We start from the raw sequence: 12,699 nt of genomic DNA on the forward strand, positions 1-12,699 counted from the left end.
TGTCCGGCCGCTTGACTGTGAGAGCTGCGGGGCTGAGGAGGAGGATTTCATGGAGCGAGTTGAAGTGTTTCAGGCTGACATGTTCCAGGGTTGAAGACAAGGCTCCGGTGAAGGAGGCAGGAGGACGACAGCATGTGAAAGAGGTCAGTTTGAGACCCAGCGACCTGAGAGTTCATATTCAGAGTCAACCTGAGGACGAGTTCAGGAAATGACCGCTGACATTTCCCTTGTGCGTCAAAACACGTGTCAGCGGAACAAGCAGGAGTTTGATGTGTTTGCTCAGTGTTGTTGTTTCGTTAGTCACGATGAGAACCAGCTTCTTCTCTGCCGAAGTGTCCTCGAGCAACAAGCAGCTCCTCCCAGCGGCGGGGGCGTGTAACACATCATGTGAACCGCCTGTCACTCAACAACAGTCTCATTATAATCTGACAGTGTAATCATAACCCTAACCCTATTATCTTACTCTTCTTATGATTAGACGCAGACAGAACCACGTCATGTTGATGCAACGATTAATCAAATATTTCCATAATCAAATAATTGTTGTAGTTATTCTGTTTAAGTGAAAATATCAAATATTTGTCATTTCTACAAATGTCAAGATTTGAAGTTTACCTTTGTTTGTCTGTAAACTCAATCAATCAATTACATTTTATTTGTATAGCCCATATTCACAAATCACAATTTGCCTCAAAGGGTTTAACGAGGTGTGACATCCTCTGTTCTTAACCCTCAACAAGAGTAAAACTACCCAAAATATAAAAAACCTCAGAAAGCCAAGTGTGAGGATCCCTCTCCCAGGACGGACAGAAGTGCAGTAGATGTCACGTGTAACCGAGAACATCAACAAAATAAAAGTGTTTACAACTTTACAACAGTTTGTAACATAATGAAAAAGTCTGTCAATGTTTAAAGTAGGAAATTATATCAGCTATATATTAAAAACAGAAACTGTGCTGCAATGATTCTTAATATGTTGTTATCCAAACCTTATGACACATAAATGGCTTGATACTGATTAAGTATCCATTATTGTAATCATACAATCTTTTTCTTTTAATCATAACTCTCAGACACTGATCATGTTTTATTCCCAGATGCAGAGAACCACACACACACACACACACACACCTGAGTCCTGTGCAAAGATCTGAGGAGTGAGATGATCCCTGAGTCCACAGCTGCAGCTGCGTCCAGGTCGTCAGAGCAGACGTGAGCATCTACAACACAAAATATGGACAAATTTACTCATTTCCTGACAGTGTGTCCCTGAATAATATAGTTTCTTTCTAACGTCATCTACTTTCATGTTTTTTTGTGATTCCCAGTAAGAAATCGCATGATGAGGCAAACTCCTCTGGTGCTGAGGACGAGTCGGGAAACGAGAACCAACAAAAGAACGTGGTACATGTTTTTGACGACAGATTCTTCAGCTCGCTAACTGTTGTAAGAAGAGCAGCAGTAGAAGAGCAGTTATATTGACAGAGGAGGGAGGTGCACATTAAGTAAAACACACACACACAATCCCATGATGCAATTACGATGATCTGCATCGTTGTAGACCAAATTTAGATTTAGATTTCAAAGCCAAAATGGAAAATGTTTGATTTTAGCTTCTCCCATGTGAGATTTTTCTGCATTTCTTTCTCACTTGTTGCATTTTCAGAGAAGAAGGAAAAGAGCTCACACGGGCTCAGAGAATGTCAAACGCAAAACAGCCAAAGCTGGCTGCAGCAGCGTCGGCAGAGCGAGAGGCAGCCGCGGCAAACGGAGACACGTGGAGAACGTCACCCTGTTCGAGGTCATCACCATGGGCAGGAGTGCCATGCGGGTAAGATAACTTTCCTCAGTAGCCAACGAGGAAGTGTTAACAGCTGCTGAGTACAGACAGCACAAACAGAATCTAACAGCAATTTCAATGTGTTAACGGCATAACACATTGAAATTTCACAGGCAGTTGCATGCAAACAAAATTCACAGTTATAAAAACAGAAAGTGTCTTTACTTAAAAACACCTGAAGAAACCAGCGAGAACAAAACTGATTATTATCTCAAGATATTAGCATAAAGTCTCTGTGACTCACTGTGAAACAGGCGGTGATAGACGACTGGATTGAGGCTTATGTGACGGACAGAGACTCGTCTCTCCTCGATCTCATCAGCTTCTTCATCCAGTGCTGTGGATGCAAAGGTGAGCACACACATACACACACACACACGCACGCACGCACGCACGCACGCACGCACGCACGCACGCAGAACCCACAGATTCATGTCTGTTTCCCTTCTGTCTTCATCAGGTGTGGTCACTGCAGAGATGTGTCAGAGCAAAGAGGACCGTGATGTGTTGAGCAAGATGGTGGAGGAGCTGGACGAGGTGCGACGTCTTAAATCTGCCTCAACGACGTCTTGAAACCGTCACACACTCTGATCTGACACTGTGTGTGTGTGTGTGTGTGTGTGTGTGTGTGTGTGTGTGTGTGTGTGTGTGTGTGTGTGTGTGTGTTTCAGGTGGCAAGTCTGCAGTATAAAAAGTTTCTGGCCTTTCCGTGGATCCTCACCGTCACGTGGCCCATGGACACAGTCAGTACAACACAACTCCTTCCTGCACTTTATCTCCTCTCTAACTTACAAAGTAGTTTCCTCTCCGTGTTCCTCCCCCTCTCTGCTGTAGGACAGTGTGGAGTATCCCCTCATTCAGTCGGGTCCGTACGGTCGCTGGTTCCACTCCGAGTTCTGTGACTTTGTGTCGGTGCTGGTGGCTCAGTGTCAGCACAGCATCATCTTCGACAGTTACCTGATGAACACGCTGATCTCGCTGCTCACAGAGCTGTCGAACTCTTACATACGAGCCTTCAGACACACCTGTACGCTCGCAGGTGAGGGTCCGAAAACACATCAGACTCACACACACAGGTATTGAATAAACACATTTTTTCTCGTTTTCTCTAATAAGCGGTGAAGCTGTTGAGCGCTCTGGTGGGCGTGGCTCTGAGCCTGAGTGTCGGGATTGAAAACAGTCAGAAACTGTACAAGGTGCAGAAGACGAAGACCACGCGACAGAAGCTCACGCCACAGCTGGAGAGAATCCAGAAGAAGATCACAGAGGTGAGACATGTCACCTTGTGCCTGACTGTGAAGACAGAAGGTTTTAAACTTTGCTCTGTGTGAACACGTCCCCCTCTCTTCTTCCCCTTGCTCGTCCAGCTGCAGGGGAAGAGGGTGGAGATAGAGAGCATGATGGACGTCGTCTTTAAAGGTGTTTTTCTCAAGAGATATCGGTAAATTAACTTTACTGACTGATGCTGGTCATAGCTGAACGTTTAATGTGCATCATTGTCACTATTGAGTCAGCGTGTCTGTCGGTGTGTGTGTGTTTCTGTGCAGCGATGTGCTTCCGGAAATTCGCTCCATCTGTGTGGAAGAGTTGGGTGTGTGGATGAAGCTCTACAGTTCCACATTCCTCAACGACACCTACCTCAAATACATGGGCTGGATGATGTACGACAAAGTAAATAACCGCAAAGACAAAGTGCACGATGCAAAATAGTGTGATCCAAACAATAGTTTTTAATCTGGTCCAATATAATGATTCAAAAATGTTAGAAAACAAGCTATTCTCTGTGTTTATAAACCTAATGTGCTGATGTCATCGTCTTTCTTTCTTTCTTTTAGATTCCAGATGTGCGTCTCAAGTGTGTGTTAAGTTTGCAGGGTTTGTTTGGAGATCCTCTGCTTCTCCCCAGACTTGACCTGTTCACCAGCCGCTTCAAGGTAACTGAACCTGCTTAAAGTGGCATCAGTGGGGGGGGGGGGATAAAACAAGACCAGAACCTCCTCTACTCCCACCATCCCCTCGACAGTGTCGCGCTCCGTTTCCCCGGTGAACACAGCACACAACCCACATCTCCCTACCGCATGTGAACGCACCCCCACCGCCGCTCTCGCCTGCCCCCAGAACCCCGGACAACCTGTGCTGAAAATCAGGGGGTGCGTGAGACGGAACCTCACCCCAGCCTCGACTATGTTTTTTCCCCTTACATGAAATTAGCAGTCACTACTGGGTATTCGTGAACATCCCCATACACACACCTCACCTTCACCCACGACACCTCCGTGTCGTCCTCCCGGGTCATTCTCTGGAGGGCCACCGGCAGCGGCCGGCTGGAGCTTGTTCCTGGCTCGTCCTGGGGGTAGCATCAGCTCCCACAGGAGAGCCCGGTCCTCACGCTGAAACGCTGCATTATCGGCGAGGGCCTGTGTCTGGTGCTGTCTCCTGCATCGCTATGAGGTGCTGGAGGTTCAGTCCCAGCACTGTCCTTCCATCCTCTCTGTCCCTGTTCAGGCGCCGCTGTAGGAACAGAAGACGGGAGGAGAGAATGGTGTTTCACAGTCCTTTTATTGGGTTTAAAGCCTTTTCAGGCGAATACATACACTTGGCTCTCCGGACCCACAGGTACTGGCATCTGCTCCAGCTTCAAGAACCCAGCCTACTGCAAGACCAGCACCGGGTTACCAGCATGCTCTCATTGACTGACTGATTACCTGATTCTGTGCAGCTGAGCCACTCCTCCCTGTCGTCCAGCAGCTGGCGCCCTAACCACACCCCGCCGCCACAATAAGATAATCCTTTATTAGTCCAACTAAAACATCTGCCTCTTTTCATTCAATGCATGTCCATACAAAATTAAAAACCAGAATAGGCTACAAAGCTTAAAGAGCACAAGTTACATGTTCATGTCTATATTCAGTCCATGGATCAGAAACCTTGATGAATGAGGGTCAAACATAAATATGCTCCTGTGTTTACTGTGTGTGTTTTAGGAGCGGATGATCTCCATGACGCTGGATAAGGACAATGAAGTGTCCGTGCAGACCATGAAGCTGCTGCTTCTCATCTCCAAGTCAGTCACCAACATGTTTGTTGTTCTGATCCTTTATTTTCCATTCATCCTTCATGTTTTCCCGCTATTTCCATAACTAGTAGTGATTTTGCAGAACATGTGATGATGTGCTGAGTCCAGACGACTACAAGCAGCTGCTCCAGTTCGTTTACTCCTCACAGCGACCGCTAGCAGCCGCCGCAGGGGAGCTGCTCTACTTGAGGTGAGTTTACAGAATATCAAAAAACTAAACAAACAAAAAAACGGTTAATTCATGTTTACCTGGATATCGTCCGTCGCTCTCAGGCTTCTCAGCTCTGGAGCTCGTACATCTGATTCTCAGGATGAAGTTGATGAGGAGGAGGAGGAGGCGCATAAACTCCAAACTTCTGCCAGACTGAAGTCTCTGCTGCAGTTTCACCAGGAGTCTGAGGTGAAGTCTGTCGGCTCTTTGAGGGTTTCAGTTAGTTTTCATATCATGGTGTGTTTTTTTATGCACCATGAACTAAATTGTGTGTGTGTGCGCGTGTGTGTGTGCGCGTGTCTGTGTGTGTGTCTGTGTGTGTGTCTGTGTGTGTGTGTGTGTGTGCGTGCGTGCGTGCGTGCGTGTGTGTGTGTGTGTGTTTGCAGCTGCACAAACACGTAGTGTACCTGGTGGACAGTCTGTGGGACTGTGGCGGAGCTCTGCTGAAGGACTGGGCTGCACTCACGTCCATACTGCTGCAGGAGCCGTCCGCACACAGTCCAGGTGAGAAGAAGTGTGTCTGTCAGTGTGTGTGGTTGTGTGTATACTATACTGTACAGGTTAAAGTGATCAGTTTTAATTCAAATTTAATATTTTCAAGTGGACGTGGGGCCTGGACTCTCTTCAATTAGTTAATTGGTTATTATTGTTTATCACCTATATGATGGTGTAGTTTGTCACAGCCTCTGTTGGCTTCATTTAAAGCGTCTGTGTGTGTGTGTGTGTGTGTGTGTGTGTGTGTGTGTGTGTGCGTGTGCGTGTGTGTTAGGTCTAACACTGGCAGAACAAGCTCTGCTCATAGAGATCCTGGTGGCGTCGGTGCGTCAGGCCTCAGAGGGACCCGCCCTGGCCGGTAGGAGCGGAGCGAAGAAGGTCAGTGAGGAAAAGATATTTCAAATTTGAAACGAATCTGAATTAAATTTAACTTGTGAAATGTACTTGTGTGTGTTTTTAAATTCCAGGCAATGAGCACCAGAGAAAAGAAGATTCAGATCGATGACTGTACCAAACTCACCGAACATCTCCTCACTGTCCTTCCAAAGTTACTGAGCAAGGTTTTTACTCCTCACACAGTTAAATGATGAGAACATTCTTCTCTCTGTACGTTTCACTATCATCTCAGCTGTGTGATGTCGTTTGTGCAGTTTTCAAGTCGCTCAGACGTCGTTGCCTCCCTGATGAGGATTCCTCAGTTCTTCATCCTGTGTCCCGACGCTGGAAACACACAGGTCTGCTGCATTCTGGACTTTAACACAAACAATACAATGAAAAATGTCTCCGAACGTCTCAGTCTGCAGATTTATGAAACCAACTGTTGCTGTTCTCGAGCTCAGGCGGTTTCCAGCCTGGTGGCAGAGATGGGAGCCGTGTTAGACCTCCACTCTGACCCCGCTGTTGTGGAGGCAGCGGCTCGGACGTACCTGAGTCTGTGTGGAGAGGAGACGACCTGGTGCTCTGTGGCGCGGGACGCTAGAGACTCTCTGGTCCAGACCTGGGTGGACAAACTGACCGTTCTGCTGGAGGACTCACTGCAGGTGATCATTTCACTGAGGCCTCAAATCCTCCCGACATGTTTAACGTGTTCATGATCCCAGATGATGGTGGATGAAAACAACTCATTAGTTCCTGTTTGTCTGGTTCAGGGCGACTGCTTCTCTGCTGATGAGGAGAAAACCGGAGACATTTTATCCACACTCAGGAAACTCAGAGCTTTCCACAAGTAAGATCTGAGATTGAGTGTGAGCCTGTGATATCCTGAAACGAATCCTGGTCTGAGAGTGATGAGCATATTAACGCGCTGTATCTGTTTCTCTCCGTGTCGCTGTAGCTGTCACGACCTCTCTCGCTGGAGTCTGTTCCAGCTGCTCTCTCCTCTCCTGTCAGTGGGAGGAGCTCCGCCTGAGGTACCATCACTGAATCACCAGAGGAATTGAACCTGTCTGGATTTATTTATCTGTCCTCACTCAAGTTAATATTAATTGTATATTGTCTTTTGTCGTCCCTGGTGTCTGAAGGTGCTGCTGGACGTCCTGCAGTGTCTGTGTTTCTTCATGATCTGGTCTCTCAACATGAGCAGTGAAACTCTGACGTCCAGAGTGAGTCACATCTCATTTCATAAGCTCTTAGCCGTCGTTAGTTAAATGTAAAGATATCAAATGTTGATGTTATATTTTTATTCCTAAAATGAATATTCAGATCCTGGGAGTGTTGATGTAACTATTCATATTGGTGCATTTGTCCGTAACCAGTTCTTTCAGTTTTTCCAACTCTTCCACGTTTGTTTTTTTCGACATTACGACTTTATTTTCCATATAAAGTCTGATTTAGTTTGATATTATTCTCAACATTTCTTTCGAGTTTTTAAGTGATATTAGATTTCTAGTGAGGCCAGGGTTAGGGTTAAACCTTGAACACCAACATGTGTGTGTGTGTGTGTGTGTGTGTGTATTTCAGGAGAACGCTGTGGCCCAGAGGCTCCAGCTGCGTCTGTTCTGTGAGCGGAGTCATCACTGTCTCTCTCACTCCGACCACAGCGTCAGACATCAGGTGGGCAGCAGACAGCAAGTGTCGGTTTTGGCTCTTTACTCTTTTATTTTTGACTTTTCCAACGACTCTCTTTCTGTTTTTAGGCTTTTCTGGGTGTGTGCGATGTCCTGTTGGCTCATTCCTACCAGATTCATGTGTGGGATCCCACCTCCTTCGGTCCGCTGCTCCACACGCCCAGTCCCAAACTGCAGAGGGCGCTGTCGACCTTTGTATGCATGCACGTCTTCCTTGGTCCAGACTGTGACAGTCAGAGCAGAGGTCAGTCTGTTTCCTTCACCTTCACTGTGCAGGAGGGATGTTTCCACATTCATCTCTGTGCTCACAACAAATGAGGATCATTTCCTCTTCAGTAGTTTGGTTCAATCAGTAGCTTTTACAAATGTGATGGGTTTTACTAGTTTAACTTCTGAAATGAAAAATATTTTGACTGAAAAAGAGAAGATGCAGCAGTAACACGTTATTTTACAGATTTTTGAAATTATTTCCCAAGAAAGAAATGTGGTTATAATAATAAAGGAAATTGAGAAAATGTAAGGTCCTGCAGTTTGTAAGAACTTTATACTATTGTTTATTTTAGTTTCAAACTTGTAACAACTTAAATTATTTAATAGATCATTTAAATGAAGTTTATAAATTAACATAAATATCCATTATTCCAAATTCTTAATTTTGCTTTGAACTACCATTCATTATAGATACTTTAGATGTAGATCTACTATAGAGAAGAACTAATAAATTTTTTTTTGGGGGGGGGGGGGGTCCACATAACATGGGTTTTAAAGGAAATATAACAGTAATTTATTTAAAAATACCAGCTAATTTTTATGAAATTTAGAAAATTATAAGTTAAGTTTAAGAAAACTTGGTCCAAAATATAGAACCATAAATTACTTTATTTACTTAAACCATGGTATTGAATTGAATTTCTTGCCAGAGCATTTTTATTAACATTTTCACAGAGAATCTTTCATGGATCTAGAATCAGGTTGATGATATCTATATGGAATTTAGCGCACATCCCAATAAAAAGACAGATTGAGTGAATTTAATAGTAGTTTGATGAGGGGACAGTCGGGCCTCGGCTCGACTGTGTGCCATTCTGGTTGTACATGTTGAAACATTAAAGTTTCAGGACTTCTACAAAGCTGAGAATTTTATTTTCACAAAGACAAACTCTGTAAACTTCTCAGATAAAAGTTTCTGCTTCATATTTGTGCGTTTGACCGACGCGTTTGAGGACGCCCTGGAGAAAACAAGTGGCTGTACATGCCCAGTAGATGGCACTCTCTCTCTGCCCCAGCGTCGCTCCGCTGCTCGGAGCGACGCCTCGGCTCAGAGCGTGGTAACAACATGCAGATATTAAATGCACGGCCACACGTTCAGCTTAATAACTCACTGCAGAGCCGCCTGCCGACTGCAAATGGGGCCTGATTTGCAACCTGACCTGACAATTGACCCTCAATTACAAAGGAAACCCTGTTAATACCTTCAGACTGAAACAGGGCCGACTAATTTGTATGAAAGGATGTTCGACTTTGTTATGCAAAGTGATGCGGCTTGTAAATTGATGAGGACAGTTTGCTCCTGTGTGATCTGAAGTGAGAAAAACAAGATTGACATGTTGGAAACATACGGGGTGTTCTCTTTGTGAAGTCCTGCAGGTAAACCTATGAATTCATCGGCGTCTCGACTGTAACGAAAACATTTCTTTATTAACTCTCATGACGGCTTCGACTTTCAGAAACATATTGCATCCAAATACGGGAGAGTCCGGAGAAGTCAATAAACGTCCTGGTGGGAATTTCTTAAATGTTCAACCAAATACAATCCAGGATTATTGGTTTTTGAACATGTAATAAAAAGTCGTTGTTTTATTGGATCTGCCTGGTAACAGTTTTGTTGTATAGACAGTGTTTTCGATTAGTTGCTGGATCAGAGATCACTCGAAGGGCAAGGGCACTGAGTTAAATCATAAAATCAGGGCAATCTTTTTCCGTGAGAAAATTCCATTAACTCTGGCTCACCTCCGCGTCTGTTTTATTAGCCCTGCGAAAGATTGAAGCCACATGGTGTCACAACCATAACTCTGCTCTTATGTTATCTTTGATTTCCACCTGTTAAAGCCATTGTCCCGAAACCAACTGAAACACTCTTTCCCTCTTGTGCTTTGTTCTTTTCCTTTCTGTTATATGATTTCTCATGATTAATCACTCCTCTTACTTCACCCCCCCCCCCCTCCACTCGCTCTCCACCACTTCACATCCAACCGCACACTTCCCCTCCCGTCTGGCTCCGTCAGTCAGCGAAGGCTCCGAGGTGGAGAGGCTGGAGGACCTTCACAGACGGAGAAATCTCCTGGCGGCCTTCTGCAAACTGATAGTGCACGGGGTGCTGGAGATGAGCACGGCGGCTGAGGTCTTCATGTATTACACAAAGGTAGAGGACAACTCCTTAAAGGGATAGTGCAACAGTTTGGGGAAACAGTCGGCATCAGACTCAGCACCTCTGAAGTTTGTCTGCTGGATCCAAACAATAAACGCACTCAACACACACTAAAGAAACACTTATCGTCTTTCTGTTTCCCAGGTTGCACCTCTTTTTCTAATCCAAACAAAGATGGTGGCAGGAAATGATTTATCCTCTCACAACTTGAGTAAACATAGAAATGTAATAACCAGTTTTATCAGGATGTCTTGTTGGTTTTCATAAACTCAGAGTTAAGTCTGTCTGGTAGTTATTAGTATTACGCAAAAAACTACCACACAGATGAAACCTGGTGGAATGATGCAGGAAGTCTGAGGAAAGAATCATGAAATGTTGGTGCAGATATGAATCAGGGGGCAGATCTAGAATGTTTTCACTTAACATTGAGAGTTCTGGTGTTTTTCCACATTTCAGTATTATAACGACTTTGGAGACATCATCAAGGAGACCATGTACAAGGCCAGACAGACGGATAAGATCGAGAGCTCTCGCACTCTGGTCCTGTGTTTGCAACAGGTAAAGTCTCTTCACATGCATCCAAATAATCATCAGGCACTCACAAGCAGAAACACGCTGATGTGTTGGTTTTTCTTCCTGCGCTCCTCAGCTGTTCGTGCGACTTAAAAAGGAGCAGGAGAGCGGAGGCAGGGCTCAACCAGGAGTCCAGACCTTCACCAGCATCAAGGAGCTGGCCAGACGCTTCGCCCTCACCTTCGGGGACCCCTTCAAGTTCCGTGAGTGCGTCGTCATGATGCACAGGTGAGCGCAGGTTCTCACGGTCTGGATTCAGTGTTTGCAGGTTTTTGTGCCTCAACGTTTTTAACTTAAATTGATTCAGGACGGGGATCGAGTTTGTGTTCCAGGAGTTCAACCAGACCCCAGAGACACCGACGCCGCCGCTCCTCTCGTACCTGACCATCCTCAGCGAGTTCTCCAGCAAACTGCTCAAACCAGACAAGAAGACGGTGTAAGTGCTGCACACACGCTTCGAAACAATGCATTGAAAATCTCAGAAACACGTGTCAGCGTTTTCTGACGACTGTGTGCGTCTGTGCAGGTTCTTGTACCTGCAGAAACACACAGCAGAGCTTTTCATAAACCTCAGAGACGAGTGCTGGCAGCCGCTCGTCTACTACCGTGCTTCTCTATTGGCTGTAGCTGAAGGGGAGGATGCCGTGTCCTATGTCAGCTCCGACAGGAAGCCCTGCCCGCCCAGTCGCTCTCCTTTCTCCAAACAGAAGCTAGAAGGTAACGCACCAGACAGAACAGAGTTATATCACATCGTTACGAGCTACGTCACGCGTGTCTTTATATTTTTCAGGAGGTAAGTCTCCCTGTGCGTTCAGCCCTGTCGACTCCAAAGTTAGCAAAGGTCTCAGATCAAAATTCAGTCCAAGGTGAGGCTGACGATGATTCCTCACATTCTGATTTATATCTGAACAAAAATAAAATCCTCCACGTCTCACTCACATTAACGATTGTAAACTCCTCAGTCATCAGGAGAAAACCACCGACGTGGAGCCTCCTGCACCAAGACCGAACACAGAGGGGTTCGTCCTCAGCTCGAGCAACGAGGCGGATGACGACACGGTGGAGATCGAACTTTAACTACGAGGAGGTTAGGGAACATCAAAACTTTTTTTTGTCTTCTGTGTTCAGGTGTCCAGACCTGCCAGCATCCAAAGCTTCTCAAACGTCTCGTACATTATGTTTTTTTAAGAGGAAACGAGCTTTAAGGATAAATGTGATATTCTGTCTTCAAATCCCCAAAACAGACCACAACCAACAATGAATTGCTAAATGGAATCTACTGCTGGAGAGAGTTTCTAGTCTTATCGACCACTCACCAAGCTTTACAGATACTCCGCCCCTGAAAGTAGGCCCTGGATAATTGAATCATGTTTAAGTAACATTTGTTAAGAATGTAAGTGCTGAGCTGTTATAGAGAACAAGTTGCTCTTTTAAAAAAATCATGTGTTATAAGATAAGATGAACTTTTCTTATCCTCCGTAGAGAAAAGGCTTTTTTTTTTTTAAATGTGCAATATAGGGATGAAGGTTGAGAATCCAGCGGGTGTGAACGTGTTCGTGTCTGTTGGGAGGAAAGTGGGAACGTGGTGAGAGGAGTTAAAACATTGTTGGTTTTAGTCTTTTGATATTTATGGTATTTATTGAAATTAACACACAGAAAAACTCCAGCTTTACTTTTTTAAATTATGTTGAATTTAACATTTTGTCTTGAGAAGCAACTTTTTTTTTATTGCTTTACATCTTGTGTTTCAAATTAACTGGTGACATTAAGTGATCCATATTTTACTTCATTTGGATCAAACTCAGGTCCATGGTTTGTCTTTGTTTATTATCTGAATCATGCTGTTACTACCTGTCACTTTATTATTGCTCCTTATAGGAAACGCTGGGTTCAAGGTACCTAACTACCTATGTATTGCTGTAAAGTAACTTAAATAAACAGACATTTTACAAAGGGAGAAATGTTTGAAAGCATTTCATTACTCTCTGTTACCATCTTCACACAACACAA

At 44.8% G+C, this 12,699-nt stretch overlaps 1 protein-coding gene and 1 long non-coding RNA gene across 3 annotated transcripts; one reads left to right on the plus strand and one right to left on the minus strand.

The window, feature by feature from the left end:
* Positions 1–27: 27 nt before the first annotated feature.
* On the minus strand, positions 28–2,226 carry LOC138411754 (uncharacterized). 2 transcript variants are annotated; one of them, XR_011244242.1, is made up of 3 exons: positions 2,085–2,226; positions 1,132–1,220; positions 28–164 (listed from the first exon to the last, which is right to left on the minus strand). It is a non-coding gene; the product is annotated as an uncharacterized lncRNA (long non-coding RNA). The 2 variants fall into 2 exon arrangements; XR_011244241.1 differs by lacking the exon at positions 28–164 and adding an exon at positions 258–396.
* On the plus strand, positions 1,098–12,650 carry LOC109637927 (cohesin subunit SA-2). The gene is made up of 31 exons (XM_069532350.1): positions 1,098–1,212; positions 1,329–1,404; positions 1,667–1,831; positions 2,095–2,191; positions 2,301–2,377; positions 2,512–2,583; positions 2,675–2,879; positions 2,957–3,108; positions 3,208–3,281; positions 3,388–3,511; positions 3,676–3,774; positions 4,825–4,904; positions 4,999–5,106; positions 5,190–5,316; positions 5,514–5,631; positions 5,897–6,000; positions 6,090–6,182; positions 6,273–6,356; positions 6,462–6,662; positions 6,771–6,847; positions 6,956–7,031; positions 7,143–7,223; positions 7,582–7,674; positions 7,758–7,932; positions 9,974–10,110; positions 10,573–10,674; positions 10,766–10,917; positions 10,997–11,125; positions 11,216–11,406; positions 11,480–11,555; positions 11,652–12,650. The coding sequence occupies exons 1-31, from the start codon at positions 1,163–1,165 to the stop codon at positions 11,764–11,766; spliced, it is 3,510 nt and encodes a 1,169-aa protein (XP_069388451.1). The 5' UTR covers positions 1,098–1,162; the 3' UTR covers positions 11,767–12,650.
* Positions 12,651–12,699: the final 49 nt, after the last annotated feature.

Source organism: Paralichthys olivaceus, chromosome 10, assembly GCF_024713975.1.
Source record: "Paralichthys olivaceus isolate ysfri-2021 chromosome 10, ASM2471397v2, whole genome shotgun sequence".
In the NCBI taxonomy this organism is placed as follows: domain Eukaryota; kingdom Metazoa; phylum Chordata; class Actinopteri; order Pleuronectiformes; family Paralichthyidae; genus Paralichthys; species Paralichthys olivaceus.